The 15,224-nt window shown below is 44.0% G+C and overlaps 2 protein-coding genes across 6 annotated transcripts in view; one reads left to right on the top strand and one right to left on the bottom strand.

Annotated features, from left to right (window-relative positions):
• Window positions 1-15,224, bottom strand: part of CTPS2 (CTP synthase 2) — a 165,363-nt gene that overhangs the window by 63,922 nt on the left and 86,217 nt on the right. The window lies entirely within an intron of this gene.
• Window positions 11,355-15,141, top strand: S100G (S100 calcium binding protein G). Its single transcript, XM_089775034.1, has 3 exons — window positions 11,355-11,511; window positions 11,916-12,070; window positions 14,995-15,141. Exons 2-3 carry the CDS (start codon window positions 11,939-11,941, stop codon window positions 15,106-15,108), a joined length of 246 nt encoding a protein of 81 aa, XP_089631160.1. The 5' UTR covers window positions 11,355-11,511; window positions 11,916-11,938; the 3' UTR covers window positions 15,109-15,141.

Here is a 15,224-nt window from a genome sequence, read left to right as displayed (position 1 = left end):
CCCCTCCCATACCAGTCCCATCCCACCTTCTATGTGTGACCCTGTTTCAGCTCCACCTCCTGCTTCTCCCCCTAGCCTCACCCCCTACCTCCATGGCTGCCGAGGTCCCTACACATGAGGCAGTGGAACCAACCAAGCCAGGCGCCACTTCCAGCCCTGAGCCTCTCCTCACCCCTCGAAGGTTCTCATCCCCCTGCTCCCCCCCACCACTCTCCTCTCCCAGGTTCTTTCCCCAGTCCCTCCTCAGTTACTTGGATCCCAAATAAAAACCACCCCCAGTTATTGTTTCAAAAAAATGTGAATTTTATTGTCTCTGCAAGGGAAGGAGGGAAGGGAGGCAAGGGTGGGGTGAGGGAGGAAAGGCAAAGAGAGGCAAGGCACAGGCCCCTAGTGGGGAAGCCCCAGGGAGAGTGTCGCTGAGGTCCTTATGAGAAACTCTCCCTCGGGGCCTCCCAGATGCGCACACCATCCTGATGAGCCTGCTGGATGGCAGCTGTGCGTGGCTGTTCAAAGGCCCTGCCAACCTGGCCTGCCGTTGCCCCCCACCCAGGAAGGAACGTCTCCCCTTTCTGCTCACAAATATTATGGAGCACACAACACGCGGACACCACTCGGGGGATGTTCCACTCCCCAACGTCCAGACGGGTGAGGAGGCATCTGAACCTCACCTTGAGACACCCATGCGGGCCCATGGCATTGAAGCATTCCTTGCTGGGGTCAAGGTGTCCAGTATAAGGCTTCATGAACCAGGGTAAGAGAGGGTAGACCACATCCCCCACGATGCATAGTGGCATGTCTACATCCCGATCCCTAAGGGTGCGCTCAAGGAACAAAGTGCTGGCCTCCAGCTTCTGAAAGACGTTGGAGTTGCAGAACATGCGGGGGTTGTGAGCCTTCCTTGACCAGCCAACGAAGATGTCGACAAGGGCCTGCAGGACCATGAAGAAGTACCCCTTGAGGTTTATATACACAGATGCCCGGTGGTCGGGGGCCTACATGGAGATGTGGGTGCGGCCAATATCCCCCCTGCAGTTGGGGAAGGCTACGGCAGCAAAGCTAGCAATGATGGGGTCCACATTGACAAGATGGATGACCCCGAGCAGCAAGACAGCGTTGATGGCCAGCACCATCTGCAGAAGGAGACAAACAGAGAATCACTGGGGTGCCAGACCCTCAGGAAATCCCCATTCCCACCCCCTCTTTCCTTCCACACATACACCAAGAGCCACCCCCTACATAGCCCATTCCTCGACAGGGCTGTGAGAAGGTGGGACTGAAAAACCGCCTGGGGAAGGTGGCTCTCCCACCCCCAACTTTCCCTTTCTCTAGGGTTCCCCATTCCAGTACTTCATGTACATTCTCCTAGGACTCTAGCCTGAGAGCATCATACCTGCATGACAAGGGCCCCGAGGGTTGACTTCCCCACGACAAACTGGTTGCAGATGGATCGGTAGCTGTCTAGCGTGATGAGCTTCCACACAGCAATGGTGACCCGCTTCTCCAGGGGGACGGTAGGTTGCATGTGTGTGCCCTGTTGCACGAGGGTAGGGGTGAACAAGCCACACAGCTTCAGAAAGGTCTCCTTCTGCATGTGGAAATTCTGGAGATCCTGCTGGTTGTTCCATCACTCCATGACTAGCCTGTTCTACCACTCAGAGCTGGTGTCCAATTGCCAGAAGCGGCGGTGCACAGTGGGGAGCAGCTGGAAGAGCTGTGCTTCCCACACAGATGGTGAGGGTCTCCTCAATCAGTTGTGGGTTGCATTCCTGCAGGGCCAGGAGGGCAGCCTGCAGAAACTTCAACCTGACAGATGGGAGCTGTCATGTGCCCAGAAGCAGCTCCGGCTCCATGGCTGGCAAGCTGAGGTGTCCACAAGAGCAACCACAGAGTCAAAGCAAAAACTGAGCTGTCGCTCAAGGAGGTAGGTAAAGGAGAAGAAACTGAGAAATGGCTGTACAGTGGGCTCCCTTTAAGCACAAGTCTCAGCCTTAGGCAGTAGCTCTGGAAGTAACTGTGTCCTGATGCCCTGCCTGAAGTGGTTCCGGGTGGCCTTAAATGCGATTCAGCAGCCAATCAGTGTGGACACGCATTCCAAAATAGCTAAGCGCTATTTCAATGATCTTTTTACATGTAGATGTTCTATTCGAAAATAAGCTGTTTTGGAATGTTTCTTCCAAAATTGCTTATTTCAAAATAAGCGTGCAATATAGACGTAACCTAAAAGAACTTGGGGGAAATAAACTTCTTTAGGCAGGACAATAACCTTTTAGTTAAGTCTCTAGAAAACACAAGGGTTTTGTTTTACCTGTAACCATTTGTTTTCAATATTCTTACTCAAGATTACTAGAATACCTGTTGTTTCAGAACCAGTTTATTCTTGTTTTTATAATAAATATCTAAAGGTATGTCTACACTACAGCACTAATTCGAACTAACTTAATTCGAATTAGTTAATTCGAACTAAGCTAATTCGAACTAGTGCATCTAGACCTAAAAACTAGTTTGAATTAGCATTTTGCGAATTCGAACTAGCATGTTCACATTGAGTGGACCCTGAACCAAAATTAAGGCTGGCTGGAAGCAGTGCCAGCAGGGCATCAGGTTAGGACTTAGAGCGTGGAGCTGCTGTCTCAGGCTAGCTGAGGGCTGTGCTTAAAGGGACCCAACTCCCACCCCGGACAGACAGTTCTCAGGGATTCCCCGCTTGCCTGTCTAACTCGATGAGGGACAGCAAAGCAGTCCTGGCTTGTAGTGCCCTGAATGCCCATCACAGCACTCGGCCATCAGCCCGGCTGCACTTGCCGCAGGCTGCCATCCGGGGGGGGGGTGTCAATCGGAGGGCTGCAGGAGAGCTTACACCCCGAGGAGCCCACAGAGCCACCCCAGTCCTCCCCATCAGGGGCTCGTACCCCATTCCTCCCTCACCTCCTTCCACTTACCCCTCCCTAGCCCCGCTTCCTGATGTACAAAATAAAGAACACGTGTGTTCAAAAATAGAAACTCTCTTTATTTAACAAAACTGGGGGGGGGGAGGGATTAACCTCTGGGGAGACTGGGAAAAAGAGGTGGGAGAGGGGAAGACAGAGGGTGGGAGAGGGGAGGGGGAAACCTGGGGGGAGGGAGCTAGAAGGGGGAAGCCAGGGGAAGAAGGAGGAGGGGAAGTATCAAACTATGGTACACCATATCTTCAGTACTGTGTACAGATGTGAACTCCTCACCCCAGAAAAGATGTTTTGGCCTTGGAAAGGGTTCAGAAACGGGCAACTAAAATGATCAGGGGTTTGGAACAGGTCTCATATGAAGAGAGGCTAAAGAGACTGGGACTTTTCAGCTTAGAAAAGAGGAGACTGAGGGGGGATATGATAGAGGTCTATAAAAGCACAAGTGGGGTGGAGAGGCAGCATAAAGAAAAGTTCTTCATTGGTTCCCATAATATAAGGACTAGAGGACACCAAATGAAATGAATTGGTAGCAGGCTTCAAACTAACAACAGAAAGTTGTTCTTCACAAAGCAAAGAGTCAACCTGTGGAACTCCTTGCCGCAGGAGGCTGTGACGGCTAGAACTATAACAGAGTTTAAAGAGAAGTTAGATAAAGTCATGGAGGTTGGGTCCATGGAGTGGTATTAGCCAGGGAATAGAAATGGTGTCCCTGGCTTCTGTTTGTGGAAGGCTGGAGATGGATGGCACGAGACAAATGGCTTGGTCATTATCTTCGGTCCATCCCCTCCAGGGTACCTAGTGTGGGCCGCTGTCGGCAGACAGGCTACTGGGCTAGATGGACCTTTGGTCTGACCCAGTACGGCCATTCTTATGTTCTTATGTTCTAAACTCAGGGCTCAGGATCGGGGGTCTCACTGGACCACCTTGATTTTCATGCAAACCTGCTCCTGGGTTTTCATGTGGCCTTTGGTGGCCAGGCTGGCAGCTATCCTGCCCTAGACGACTACTTTCCTGTGCCTAGTGCAGAGGTCGTGGATGTTGGAGGCCTCCCCCCAAACCTGGATGAAGTCAACGATCTCCGCACTAGACCAGGTGGGCACCCACCTCTTGCGGCCCCGGGCAGGCTCCTAGGAGCCGCCAGCCTGGACCCGGGAAGAGGCGGAGGACTGGGTGGCAGCGGGTGGCTGGCTCGTGCCGTGTCAGGTGCAGGGTCTGCTGGCTGGGTGCTGGCAGGCTTGCACCTGGCACGGGCACCGTAGCCAGACCGTGCCCCTTTAAGGGCTCCGGGACCGGGATGGGGGCAGATGAGTTTCCCTGGTTTGGCCCAGAGTGGCCACCAGGGAAAGCTGGGGAGGGCTAGCCTCCCACTAGTTCGAATTAAGTGGCTACACAGCCCTTAATTCGAACTACTTAATTCGAACTAGGCATTAGTCCTCATAGAATGAGGTTTACCTAGCTTGAATTAAGTGCTCCACTAGTTCGAATTAAGTTCGAACTAGCGGTTTGTATGTGTAGCGCCTATGAAAGTTAATTCGAACTAACAGCTGTTAGTTCGAATTAACTTTGTAGTGCAGACATACCCTAACTGCTGTGTGCTAAGCAAAATGGTGATCCTGAGTGAAATGTTACTGGCTGGCATGCCCTTTTCCTTTGGGAACAGTGAGCCTGGTAATTCTGTGAGTGTTCAATGGATGAGGGGATGGGCCCTGCAAGGAATGTTCCAAGGATTTGGGAGTTGCTGTGTGCTTGTCTCTGCATGTCTAGAGAGAGTGAGGACTGTGGGAGGTCTGGAAGGTAGAGTTTCTTCTGCCAGAGGCTGGTGGAGTCAGGGAGCTGATCCACAGCCAGCAAAGGCAAGGCTCTCCCACGTGAAGGGCAGGTGGTGGTGAGGTGCCTCAACCTGAGATATCCCTGGGGAGCATCAGAAGTTCCCATTTATCCTTGAACTGCCAGGTGGGACTCTGTTGATCTGACCTAACTTGATTTTGATTAGATTCTATGTTGCTCAATTCTTCGTTTAGTTGTGTTAAAAATAGTTTCCTTTTAGCCATCTGCCTGCTTGATTTCGTTTGTTGACTTATTAACTTGAATACAATTAATAGAAGTATACAGAGCCATATTTCTTTCAATGAGTAATGTGGGCCAGAACCATTTAGAATCTAGGTGGGTACTAGCCAAAGGTGCTGAATCTGTGGGTGCTCTGGGGGTAGAGTACCCATGGAAAAAATAGTGGGTGCTGCACCCACTGGCAGCTGCACAGGTCAGTATTTCCCCTCCCCCTCAGAGCCTCCCCCTACAGATCAGCTGTTCCATGGTATTCAGTAGGTGCTGGGGGAGGGAAAAGAGTGGGGACATGTAAAGGTGGAGGAGGGGTGGAAAGAGGCAAGTCAGGGAAGAGATGGGGCAGGGACTTAGAAGGGAAAGAAGGGATAGGGCATGGAACAGAGCAGAGGTTGAGCACCCTCTGGGATCTGGGTAAGTCAGCACCCGGGGCCCCAGCTCATCCATTTAGGAGACTAATTGGTTTGGCTGGTAACACAGCAACTACCATCTCTTGCTACTTCTATAGGTTGAACCTCTCTTATCTGGAACCCCCAAGACCTGACCAGTACCGAACCAGGGAATTTGCTGAACCACAGAAAGTCAGTATTGTCTAGCAGCATAACCGACACCAACTGCTTACGGGGCTCTTAGAAGACATTTAGGGGTAAATTAGAGCTAAATAACAGCACAGAACACTGAGCGCCAGGACTGGCAGCTGTAAACAAACTTTATGGGATCACGGGAAACTTGGCCACAACCATAACAACATCTGGCTCGCTAAAATCATGACGGACCACGGATGTCACTGGACCAGAGACTACCAGATTCAAGAGGTTCAACCTATAGTCATTCAGACTGTAATGATTAAAATGACTAATATCAAATTATTTACTGAATTACTAATTACTGTTTACTGTCTCTGGAGACAGATCAATGAATATCTATAGATCAGTGGTTCCAAAACTTTTTATGTCAGGCCTCCCTTTACCTATAATATAATCTGTTCCCCCAGGGAGCCTGGGCCTGAAGCTGATGCTGTGGATGGGGGCTGCAATTAGGGGCAGAGCTTCAGCCAGGAGCAAAGGCTGCAGCAGGAACATCCAGAAAGCTGGGAGTAGGAGCCATAGCCAGGACTGGGAGCTAAGCCATGGTCAAGGACAGGAGCCAAAGCCAGGGGGGCAGAGCAGAGCTGAGTTATACTTCCTCCCCATCTGCCATGGGGACTGACCTGAACCCTCTTGTGCCCACTCTATGCCCCCTGGGGGGCAGGCCCCATACTTTGGAGATACTGCTATAGATATAGATCATATATAAACAACAATACATAGCTGCTAACAGACAGAGTTCTGGGTGTGAAAGGTGAGGCCATGACTTCTGTGCTTATAATTTCCATTATTCTTCATTTCACACGAGTAACGGAAATACCCAGAAGCGTTCCATCAGAACCTTAACAATCTGCATTAATGTGGGCCAGCCCAGGCATGAACTAATGAGGACTAAAAATTAGTGCCTGAATGTGGCCACTGAGAATGATGCCATGCTTCCTATGAGCCAACAGTGAGCCCAGGTTATCCCTGCCTAGTTCTTGGCACCCTCTAATCTCCAAGGCAGGGCAATTTACTTCTGCTGCTGCTTTTCCTTCTCAGCGACAGAGCTTTTCTGCTCCTGAGTCTGACAATATCAGGGAGGTTAGGCTAGGCTTTGGTTGGTCTCCTGGCAGCTCCAACGAAGCTGCCATGGAGATGGAAAAGGAGCTGAGCAGGTGGGTTCAGAACAGGGGTGTGCAAATACTGCTCTGCAGACTAGATCTGGTCTGCGAGAGTTAGCCCCTGGCAGGCCCCCAAACTCCCGTATTTACCTGCACCTCTGCATTTACAGGGGAACACAGCTCCCCTTGGCCATGAATCACCATTCCCGGCCAATGGGAGCTGCGATCGGAGAAGCAGGTAAATATAGCGGCGGCAGCTCACCAGGGGCAACATCATCTCCTGGATCTCTACTTACCCCTGCAGCAAATACAGTACAGCTGCTCAGGAAGCATTGGGACCCAGATTACGAATGGTATTAAATCACTGCTCGCTTAGTGTCACAAGGCTTAAGTAACTTAGATGGGTAAGCCCCATGTTCAAAAGTGATTTAGACACTTAGGAACCTAATTTTCATTTAAAATCAATGGGTTGCAGCACCTTACTCAGTCTCCCTCCAGGAATCCCACTCTCACAAGTGCCAGCATTTGAAAGGGGGAAATATGGTGGCAACACCCTCACATCCCATATGAAGTTTACTGGCATGATTCCAGGTCAGCAGCAAAACCTCACTGGAAATAAAAGGAAATATTTATTTGCACAACTCAAAGTCAATCTGTGGAACTTCCTGCGAGAGGATGTTATGAAGGCCAAAACTTTAACAGGACTTTAAAAAGAACTAGAGATAGAGTCATGCAGGATAGGTGTTTCAATGGCTATTAGTCAGGATGGGCAGGGATGGTGTCTCAAGCCTCAAGATTGGGAATGGGTGATGGGATGGATCATTTGATGATTACTTATTCTGTTAATTCCCATTGGCCACTGTCTGAAGACAGGATACTGGCCTAGATGGACCTTTGATCTGAGCCAATATGGTCGTTCTTATGTTCTTATGAGTCTGTGTCTTACCAAAATGCAGATTAATGAAGTCTGCAGTTCTTTAGAGAGGTGATTCTTTTAAAGGATTCTATAAAACAGGTTTGAGAACAAAGGGGTTTACTTTTTAGCCAATTGTAGCAGCAGTGGGGTAGCAAATTTATTGTATTGCAGCAAGATCATGGTCTCAGGAAGTGCTATGATACTTTTTGATACATTCTCTTCTCCAGGATTGTGTCTCATGGAGTATGGGTCCATGCTCAATTTAGAGAACTTTGTTGTAGTAAAATCTGGCACGGGTGTACACTCATAGGCAACTGACTTACATGCAGCACTCTAGGTAGCATATCATGGAATAAAGTCATCAACTAACTAAGCTTCTACTGAATTGTTCATCACAGTAGCAACCACACCTGATTCTATGAAGGAGACACCTTGTACATACCATTACATGAGCATCACAACATAATAAGGGAGCACCTAGAAGAAACTGCATCTGTAGATTAGGATAGCCAACCAGGACATTATTCAGAAATGTCTATTCTACAGGATGAGCCATAAAGAACCCTCACACATAAGGATAGATTTTACAGACACCAGAGAGTGTAACAACAGAAGCACATCACCTGTTCTGCTTATGGACTAAATGCAGCAAGCTGCTGTCATCTCCTTTCCCTCCCGCCCAACATTGTCACCACAACAGTTCCACATCTAGGAGTGCTCCACCTTCTCTTCACTGTCTTTACATACAATTCTCCGAGTGAGGTCCCCACCCATAGTCAGGGTTATCTGATGATGTTTGGGCAATCTGCTCCTCTCTGGATGCTTCCTATCATCCCATTTATACTTGTGTACTGATCTCATAAATTATTCAAGAAGTTGACAGGTAATTATTTTGCCCCACATCTTCCATTTGTGGGTGAGAGTTAATTTCTCATATTCATCAACCTATGTCTGGAAAAAGGCTGTGTAGCACCAGGCTGAATATCAGTGTGCACTCACCTTTAATTCTTTTTTTCATTTTGCAGAGCACCACATCCTAAGGGATGTTGGAGTCAGAGACATCACATGCCATCTGTGCATCCCTTTCATCTGTACAGCATACTGCAGATTGTGTGTAACACACAGCAAGCAAAATTTGTTCCACTCCAAAAATATCAGCATACTTAGGATTTTACACACACACACACACACACACACACACACACACACACACACACACACACACACACTTCAAGTTTGTTGGCCTGCAACCAAACTGATTTGCCTATCAGACACATCTCTCCCTCTGACCAGAGGATCAATATGGTAGTTTCATTAGTCAAGATTGAGTGCTGTCCCACAGCACAGTGGCGGTAGCCTGTAGTTGTTGCTAGTGACATGCTCATGAGGGAATGATTAGTGCTTATATCAACCAACAGGATATAAGCACTGCTGTACTTCATGAGCTGTGATGGATGCTGACAGTCAGAGGAGAGACACTCCAGCCCAGCTTTCATCCTAACTTTTGCCATCTTGTGTACCCACAATCAGCATTTATTTCATTTGCTGGTTACTATATTCAGTGGCACAATCTGATTCAAAGCAGTACAACCTTCTTGATGACCTGTATTTATATGTGTCCCTTTATTTTATCCCAGATGTTGCATTAGACATGTTCTGCACGCCACATAGCAAAGATTTCATAGTCTGTAGACATTTCCAGTTCAGAGTAAGAATTTACGTTTCCCTCCACTGTGCTTATTCATTAAAACAGCAGCTCATTTGAGGTATTTGCAATGTGTGTGTTCTGTGACCTGTATGTGTCAGAAACGGAGGATCATCATTTATACCATCTATTCTGAGACACCTGGTCTACTCTATAATTTCTCCCTCTGTGCCAGAACATGCAGAATTAAAGAGAGATTTTACTAGATGACTAGATCCCTAATGCTCTGGAAACTAATGATTAAACACACGTTGTATACAAATAAAAATAAGAAGTGGGTTGTGCCCACGAAAGTTCACGATACCATCTACATTTTTGTTAGTCTTTAAGGTGCTGCAAGACTATTAGTTGATTTTTAAGTTTACCCCCCAAAAAAGTTTGTTCACACTTATTCACATTTATAATCCAATTCATTTTGATTGTTCCCCACACCTTTTATGTTTGCAAATATTTTAAGAAACAAGTTTACAGAGGAGAATATTCACAGAAACAGCCAGTTTTAAGGGAATTGTGACTTTGTAAACGTGGCCATGGAAAGCAACACTGTCCTTGTGGCACTTATGCGTGAGCTTGTAGACAAACAGATTGAAAACACATTACCTGTCCAGCTCAAGCGTGCCCTCGCTACGCAATCAAAAAATGCCACTGCCAGAGAAGATATTTAGACTAAATGCTTATGGATGACATGGTTTCTCTGCCACAGAGAAGTCATGACAGACCCATGGTGAATTGCATTATAAATTACAGACACAAAACATATCCATTATAAACTAGGGGCATATAACTAGATATGGCCACTATAATGTGAGTGCATAACTGATTGGATAGCCAGAGAGTAGTTATCAATGGTTTACAGTTAAGCTGGAAGGGCACTACAACAGGGGTTTCACAGGAAACATTTCTGGATCTGATTCTGTTCAATATTTTTATTGGTGATTTAAATAAGGGTGATATAAATTTTGCAGAGTATATTTGCAAAATTTTCTTATGATACCAAGGTGGGAGGGGTTGCAAGTATTTTGGAGAACAGGATTATAAGCCAAAATGATCTGGACAAACTGGAAAAATGGCCTGAGGTAAATCAGATGAAATTCAACGAGGACAAATGCAAAGTACTCTATTTAAGAAGGAATAATCAGTTGCACACATACAAAATTGGAAATAACTCCCTACGAAGGAGTATAACAGAAAGAGATCTAGCAATCATAGCGGAACGCAAACTAAATATGAGTCAACAGTGTGACACTGTTGCAAAAAAAGCAAAAGTCATTCTGGGCTGTATTAGCAAGATTATTGTAAGCAACAAACAAGAAGTAATTCTTCCTCTCTTCTTTGCGCTACTTAGGCCTAACTGTGGATAAATTGGGGCAAAAAAGTACAAGAGAGAGGAACAAAAGTGACTAAAGGTCTAGAAAACATGACTTATTAAAGTATATTTAAAAAAAACTAGATTTGTTTAGTGTGGAAAAGAGAAGACCAAGAAGGCACATGTAACAGTTTTAAAATACCTAAAAGGAATTTTAAGGAAGAGAGAGGAAAATGATTCTCTTTAATGTCTGATGATAGCACAAGAAGCAATGAGCTTAAATTGCAGCAAGGGAGACATTGGACATTAAGAAAAAATGCCTACTGAGTCTCTGGAATCTTCATCACTGAAGGTTTTTAAGAGCAGGTTAGACAAACACCTGTCCTTTTATCACCAAATCCTCAAGGAAGGATACAGAAGTATATAAATCTAAGACCATATGGAAGGAATGATATATATATTTCCCCAATACTGTGTTATTCCTATCTGTGTATGTGGTTTGGAGCTTTTCTGTCTCTAGTACAGATTTTAATTTAAAATAAAAAACAGTTACCTTTCTCCCCCAGTGGATATGGCAGGTGTTAAAACTAAAACACAAAATTTGCAGGGGGAAAATACCCACAGAAAAGCGAAACCTCACCTAAATGGGTGGGTAGGACTTTATGGTGCCCCTTCAGTTGTAAAGCTATTTTCCTTAAGTCTTTTTGCTAACGTATGTAAAATCACTGATAATTGGAGCTACAAGGTTAAATTAGTGCACTGTTTTTAATGACAAAAGAAAAATTTCATAATCAGGGCGGAGTGGGAATGTGCATACTATAAAAGTTGTGACAACCCCACAATTCTCACTCCTGCAAGATTCTGTTAGTTGTTCTGTGTTTCGTGAAGCAGGTAAGTACAATTTGAATTTATTACACATGTTTAAAATCTCTTAAATTAATTTGGCATTTTATTTTGGAAGTGGGTTGAACCCAATATATTGAAGAAACAGTCTGCTGTACCTGTGGGTTAACAATTAAGTATAACTTATTCACTGCTGAGACATTAGTGGGAACAGAATTGTAATCTCAATAGCCACAAATATGAAACTCTGGTAGATTAACATTTTCACCTATTAACTGTTTGGTTAACCTAATAATTTCTAATTCAAAAACTGCATTATAACAAGCACTCATTTTTATACCAACTGTTTCCCCTCTTCACCCAAAACAGACTCCTGCAGCCTGGAATGAAATCCATCACTGATTTTTTTCTCTTTAAACATTCAAATGTAGGGTTTTGTTTTGTTTTCACAGTTATTCAAGAATATAATCAAAACATGGAGAATCTACTCAACTCTGATCTTATAAAACAATTCACTCAACATGCTTTGATGGAGGGTAGTCCAGGCTCGCTGAGCATTGCTGGAGTGAAAAGCCTGATTCAAGCTCAATTTTTAAACATGATTAAGGTAAGTGTAGTCCAAGCATCAATTTACTCTCTGTAGAGGGAGTGCAAAAATATTAATATCATTCCTGAGCCTGCAGGACAGAGCCATTTGCTCCCATTGACTTTGATAATTGAACCCACCACTCACCTTTGTGAGCAGTTAGTCACAATGGACACTTATGTAAAGAGGAGTTCACAACTTGGCACTATGAAAGAAATATTTTTATGTATTTTATAAAGTGTTCTGAAGTCAAAGTTCCACCAACTAGATCACATAAAAGCCCCCCCCCCCCCCACACACACACTCCCCAGTCTACATACCTTATGTTGATTAATTTCAGAGGCCATTTAGACTTTGACTACTAGGTAAATGAGGTGTGTGGTAATTATTTAATTCTGAAAACAGTAGTATCAGAACTGAGGTGAGAAGTCTGAAGCTTCTGGTAAACAGTTGAAGTGCCTGCTGTAATGGAAATGCACATAGTAATTCTCCATGATTTCAATAAAAGTGCAAAGGCAAAAAGTCACCAGCAACATCTGATCTTTAATAAAGTCCATATGACACGAAGAATGATCAGAATTTTGAAAGATTAAACAGAGTTGGATTCTGACTTTAGTAGGACTCCAAATAGTTTCCTTGGCTGGAATGAACACTTAGATGTTAAATGTTAGTGTATTGAATCAATGTTGGTACATTTTATTAAAGACCTGAACTCAGTAGAAATGTCAGTATTTTGTGAACAACAAGAATCACTTTACTCTTTTTGCTACAATTTGTTGATTGAAGAAATATCTTTTACATTGTCTAGTGTATACAGTTAGGTCTGTGGAAAAATAGCTAATTCAGCTTGGGAGGAAAATAATTTTTCAGATTTGAGTGAACATTCCATTTTATCTGTCTAATCGATGACTCTGTTTACAATTTGGATAGTAGATTTTTCTAGTATTTGCTCTGTTTGTAAAGCTTTAGGCTGCGTCTAGACTACATGATTTTGCGGAAATACTTTTAACGGAAACGTTTTTCTGTTAAAAGTATTTCCACAAATGAGCATCTAGATTGGCATGGATGCTTTTGCGCAAAAAGTGTTTTTGTGCAAAAGCATCTGTACTCAGTATAGACGCGCTTTTGCGCAAGAAAGCTCTAATGGCCATTTTAGCCATCGGGCTTTCTTGCGCAAAAAATCAAGGTGCCTGTCTACACTGGCCCTCTTGCGCAAGTATTCTTGAGCAAGAGGGCTTATCCCTGAGCGGGAGCATCAAAGTATTTGCGCAAGAAGTACTGATTTTGTACATTAGAACGTTAGTGCTCTTGCGCAAATTCAAGCGGCCAGTGTAGACAGCTGGCAAGTTTTTGCACAAAAGCAGCCACTTTTGCACAAAATCTTGCCAGTCTAGACGCACTCAAAGTATAATAAAACATAAGAAGAGCAGCTTGAAGTCTTTAAATCATAATCAAAACTAGGAGAAGTTCTCTGGCGTCTTAGGGAATGTCTACACTAAGAAATTATTTCAAAATGACTTATTTTGAAATAATTACTTCTGAAATAATAATTTCAAAATAACATGTCCACACAATGGGGAAGCCTTGAAATTAGTCCAAGGGAGGCTCCATTAATGTGGTTGTGCAATCTCAACTTAGAACTTTAGAAAGCACTGGGGAGTAATTTGTTTGAATTACTCTGGGGAGTAGTTATTTCAAAATAACAGCAGCAGGGCATCCACACTACCACTATTTCGAAAAAACTATTTTGAAATTAGCGTTATTCCTTGTGGGAAACAGCAGTTATTATTTTAAAATAACCAGCCTGTCATTTTGAAATAATGGGCTTGGTAGTGTGGACTCTCTACTTGTTATTTAGAAAAATAAGGGGAATTGTTTTGAGCTAAGTCCCTAGTGTAGAGCAGGGGTTAAACACTAACACATAAGCTTTCATGGATAAAAAACATTTTGTCAGATGCATGCAGCCATGCACTGAACAGGCTTTTACTCACAAAACCTTATGGCCAAAGAAATCTGTTAGTCTTTAAGGGGTCACAGGACTCCTCGTTGTTTTTACAGATACAGATTAACACACCTACCTCTCTGAATCAAAACATTGCCCCACTTTACAAACTTGACTAATTACCAAGAATGTTTTCAGAAAATTAACTGCACTTTCTGCCATATACACTTTCTTAATACACCCTGAACTGAAAGGAGTTAATGAAAGGAGTTCTTAGCTAGATTTACCATGTTTTGCTAACACAATACAGAGTATTCTAAATACTGGGGGAAATAGTCCTGTCTCAGGGTATCATGATCCAAAGTCAACTGATGTGAAAGGGATACTTTAACTGATGTAAGTGGGCTCTGGGTCAGCACTATGTGTAAATATTGACTTTTAATGGCGATCACTGTGCTTCAGTGAGTCTATGCTACTGCTTTCTCACCTGTCTTTCTCTCCCCATCTTTGTGATGTAGTCCAAACTCAATTTACCTACATCAGAATGAAAGCCTAGTCAAAATGAAACCCTGCTGTAGTAACATGGTTCAAGAACCTTTGTTGTATTTGGTTGCACTTGGGTCCATTGGCTCTTGCACTTGGAGATATTTTCTTTTCTTGATTGTCTCTGACTGTGAGATGTCAACTATTTCTTAGGAATGCTCTTCTACAGTGACAGATGAAAGGCAAACGATTACTCACATTGTTCAAAGGACTGATATGTCATTGACAACAAATGTTAGCAGACTCTGGGCACTGCTTTTCTAGGATAGCAAATGTAACAATCTTCCCCTCCCCAATCCCTGTACTTATTAGTACATCTCATATTAGCAGCAACACTTCCCTCGTAACATTAGTTGTTAGCCTATATTATGGGCTATGTTTCTTCTCAGGAAGTGTCTGTGATCATTAATTTTTTTACTTTTTTTTTATATCTTTTATATTATTTCCCTATTAAAAACAGAAAGAATTCTCTATTGAGAATGTAACTAAAATGATGGATAAAAATAATGATGGAAGAGTCAACCTTGATGACTTTTTATCCGTTATGAAGAGTGTCATGAAGACAAACCAGTAAGACAAAAGGAGGCGGATCACCACCGGCAAAGGAAGAGAGAAAAATCTTAACATTTATAAAAAGTATATATATATATATATTTCTATAGATTTACTATTGTGATAACATTATCAGCA

This window comes from Pelodiscus sinensis, chromosome 1 (assembly GCF_052426305.1).
Source record: "Pelodiscus sinensis isolate ZL-2025 chromosome 1, ASM5242630v1, whole genome shotgun sequence".
Lineage (NCBI taxonomy): Eukaryota > Metazoa > Chordata > Testudines > Trionychidae > Pelodiscus > Pelodiscus sinensis.
The sequence above is the reverse complement of the archived record's forward strand: the minus strand, read 5'-3'. Positions and strand labels throughout refer to the sequence as shown.

What these genes read in the sequence shown, in the direction of transcription:
- S100G (XM_089775034.1), top strand. Translation starts at nt 11,939, where the DNA reads ATGGAGAATCTACTCAACTCTGATCTTATAAAACAATTCACTCAACAT. An exon ending in AATTTTTAAACATGATTAAG is followed by an intron (nt 12,071 to 14,994) that starts GTAAGTGTAGTC and finishes TATTAAAAACAG; the next exon opens with AAAGAATTCTCTATTGAGAA.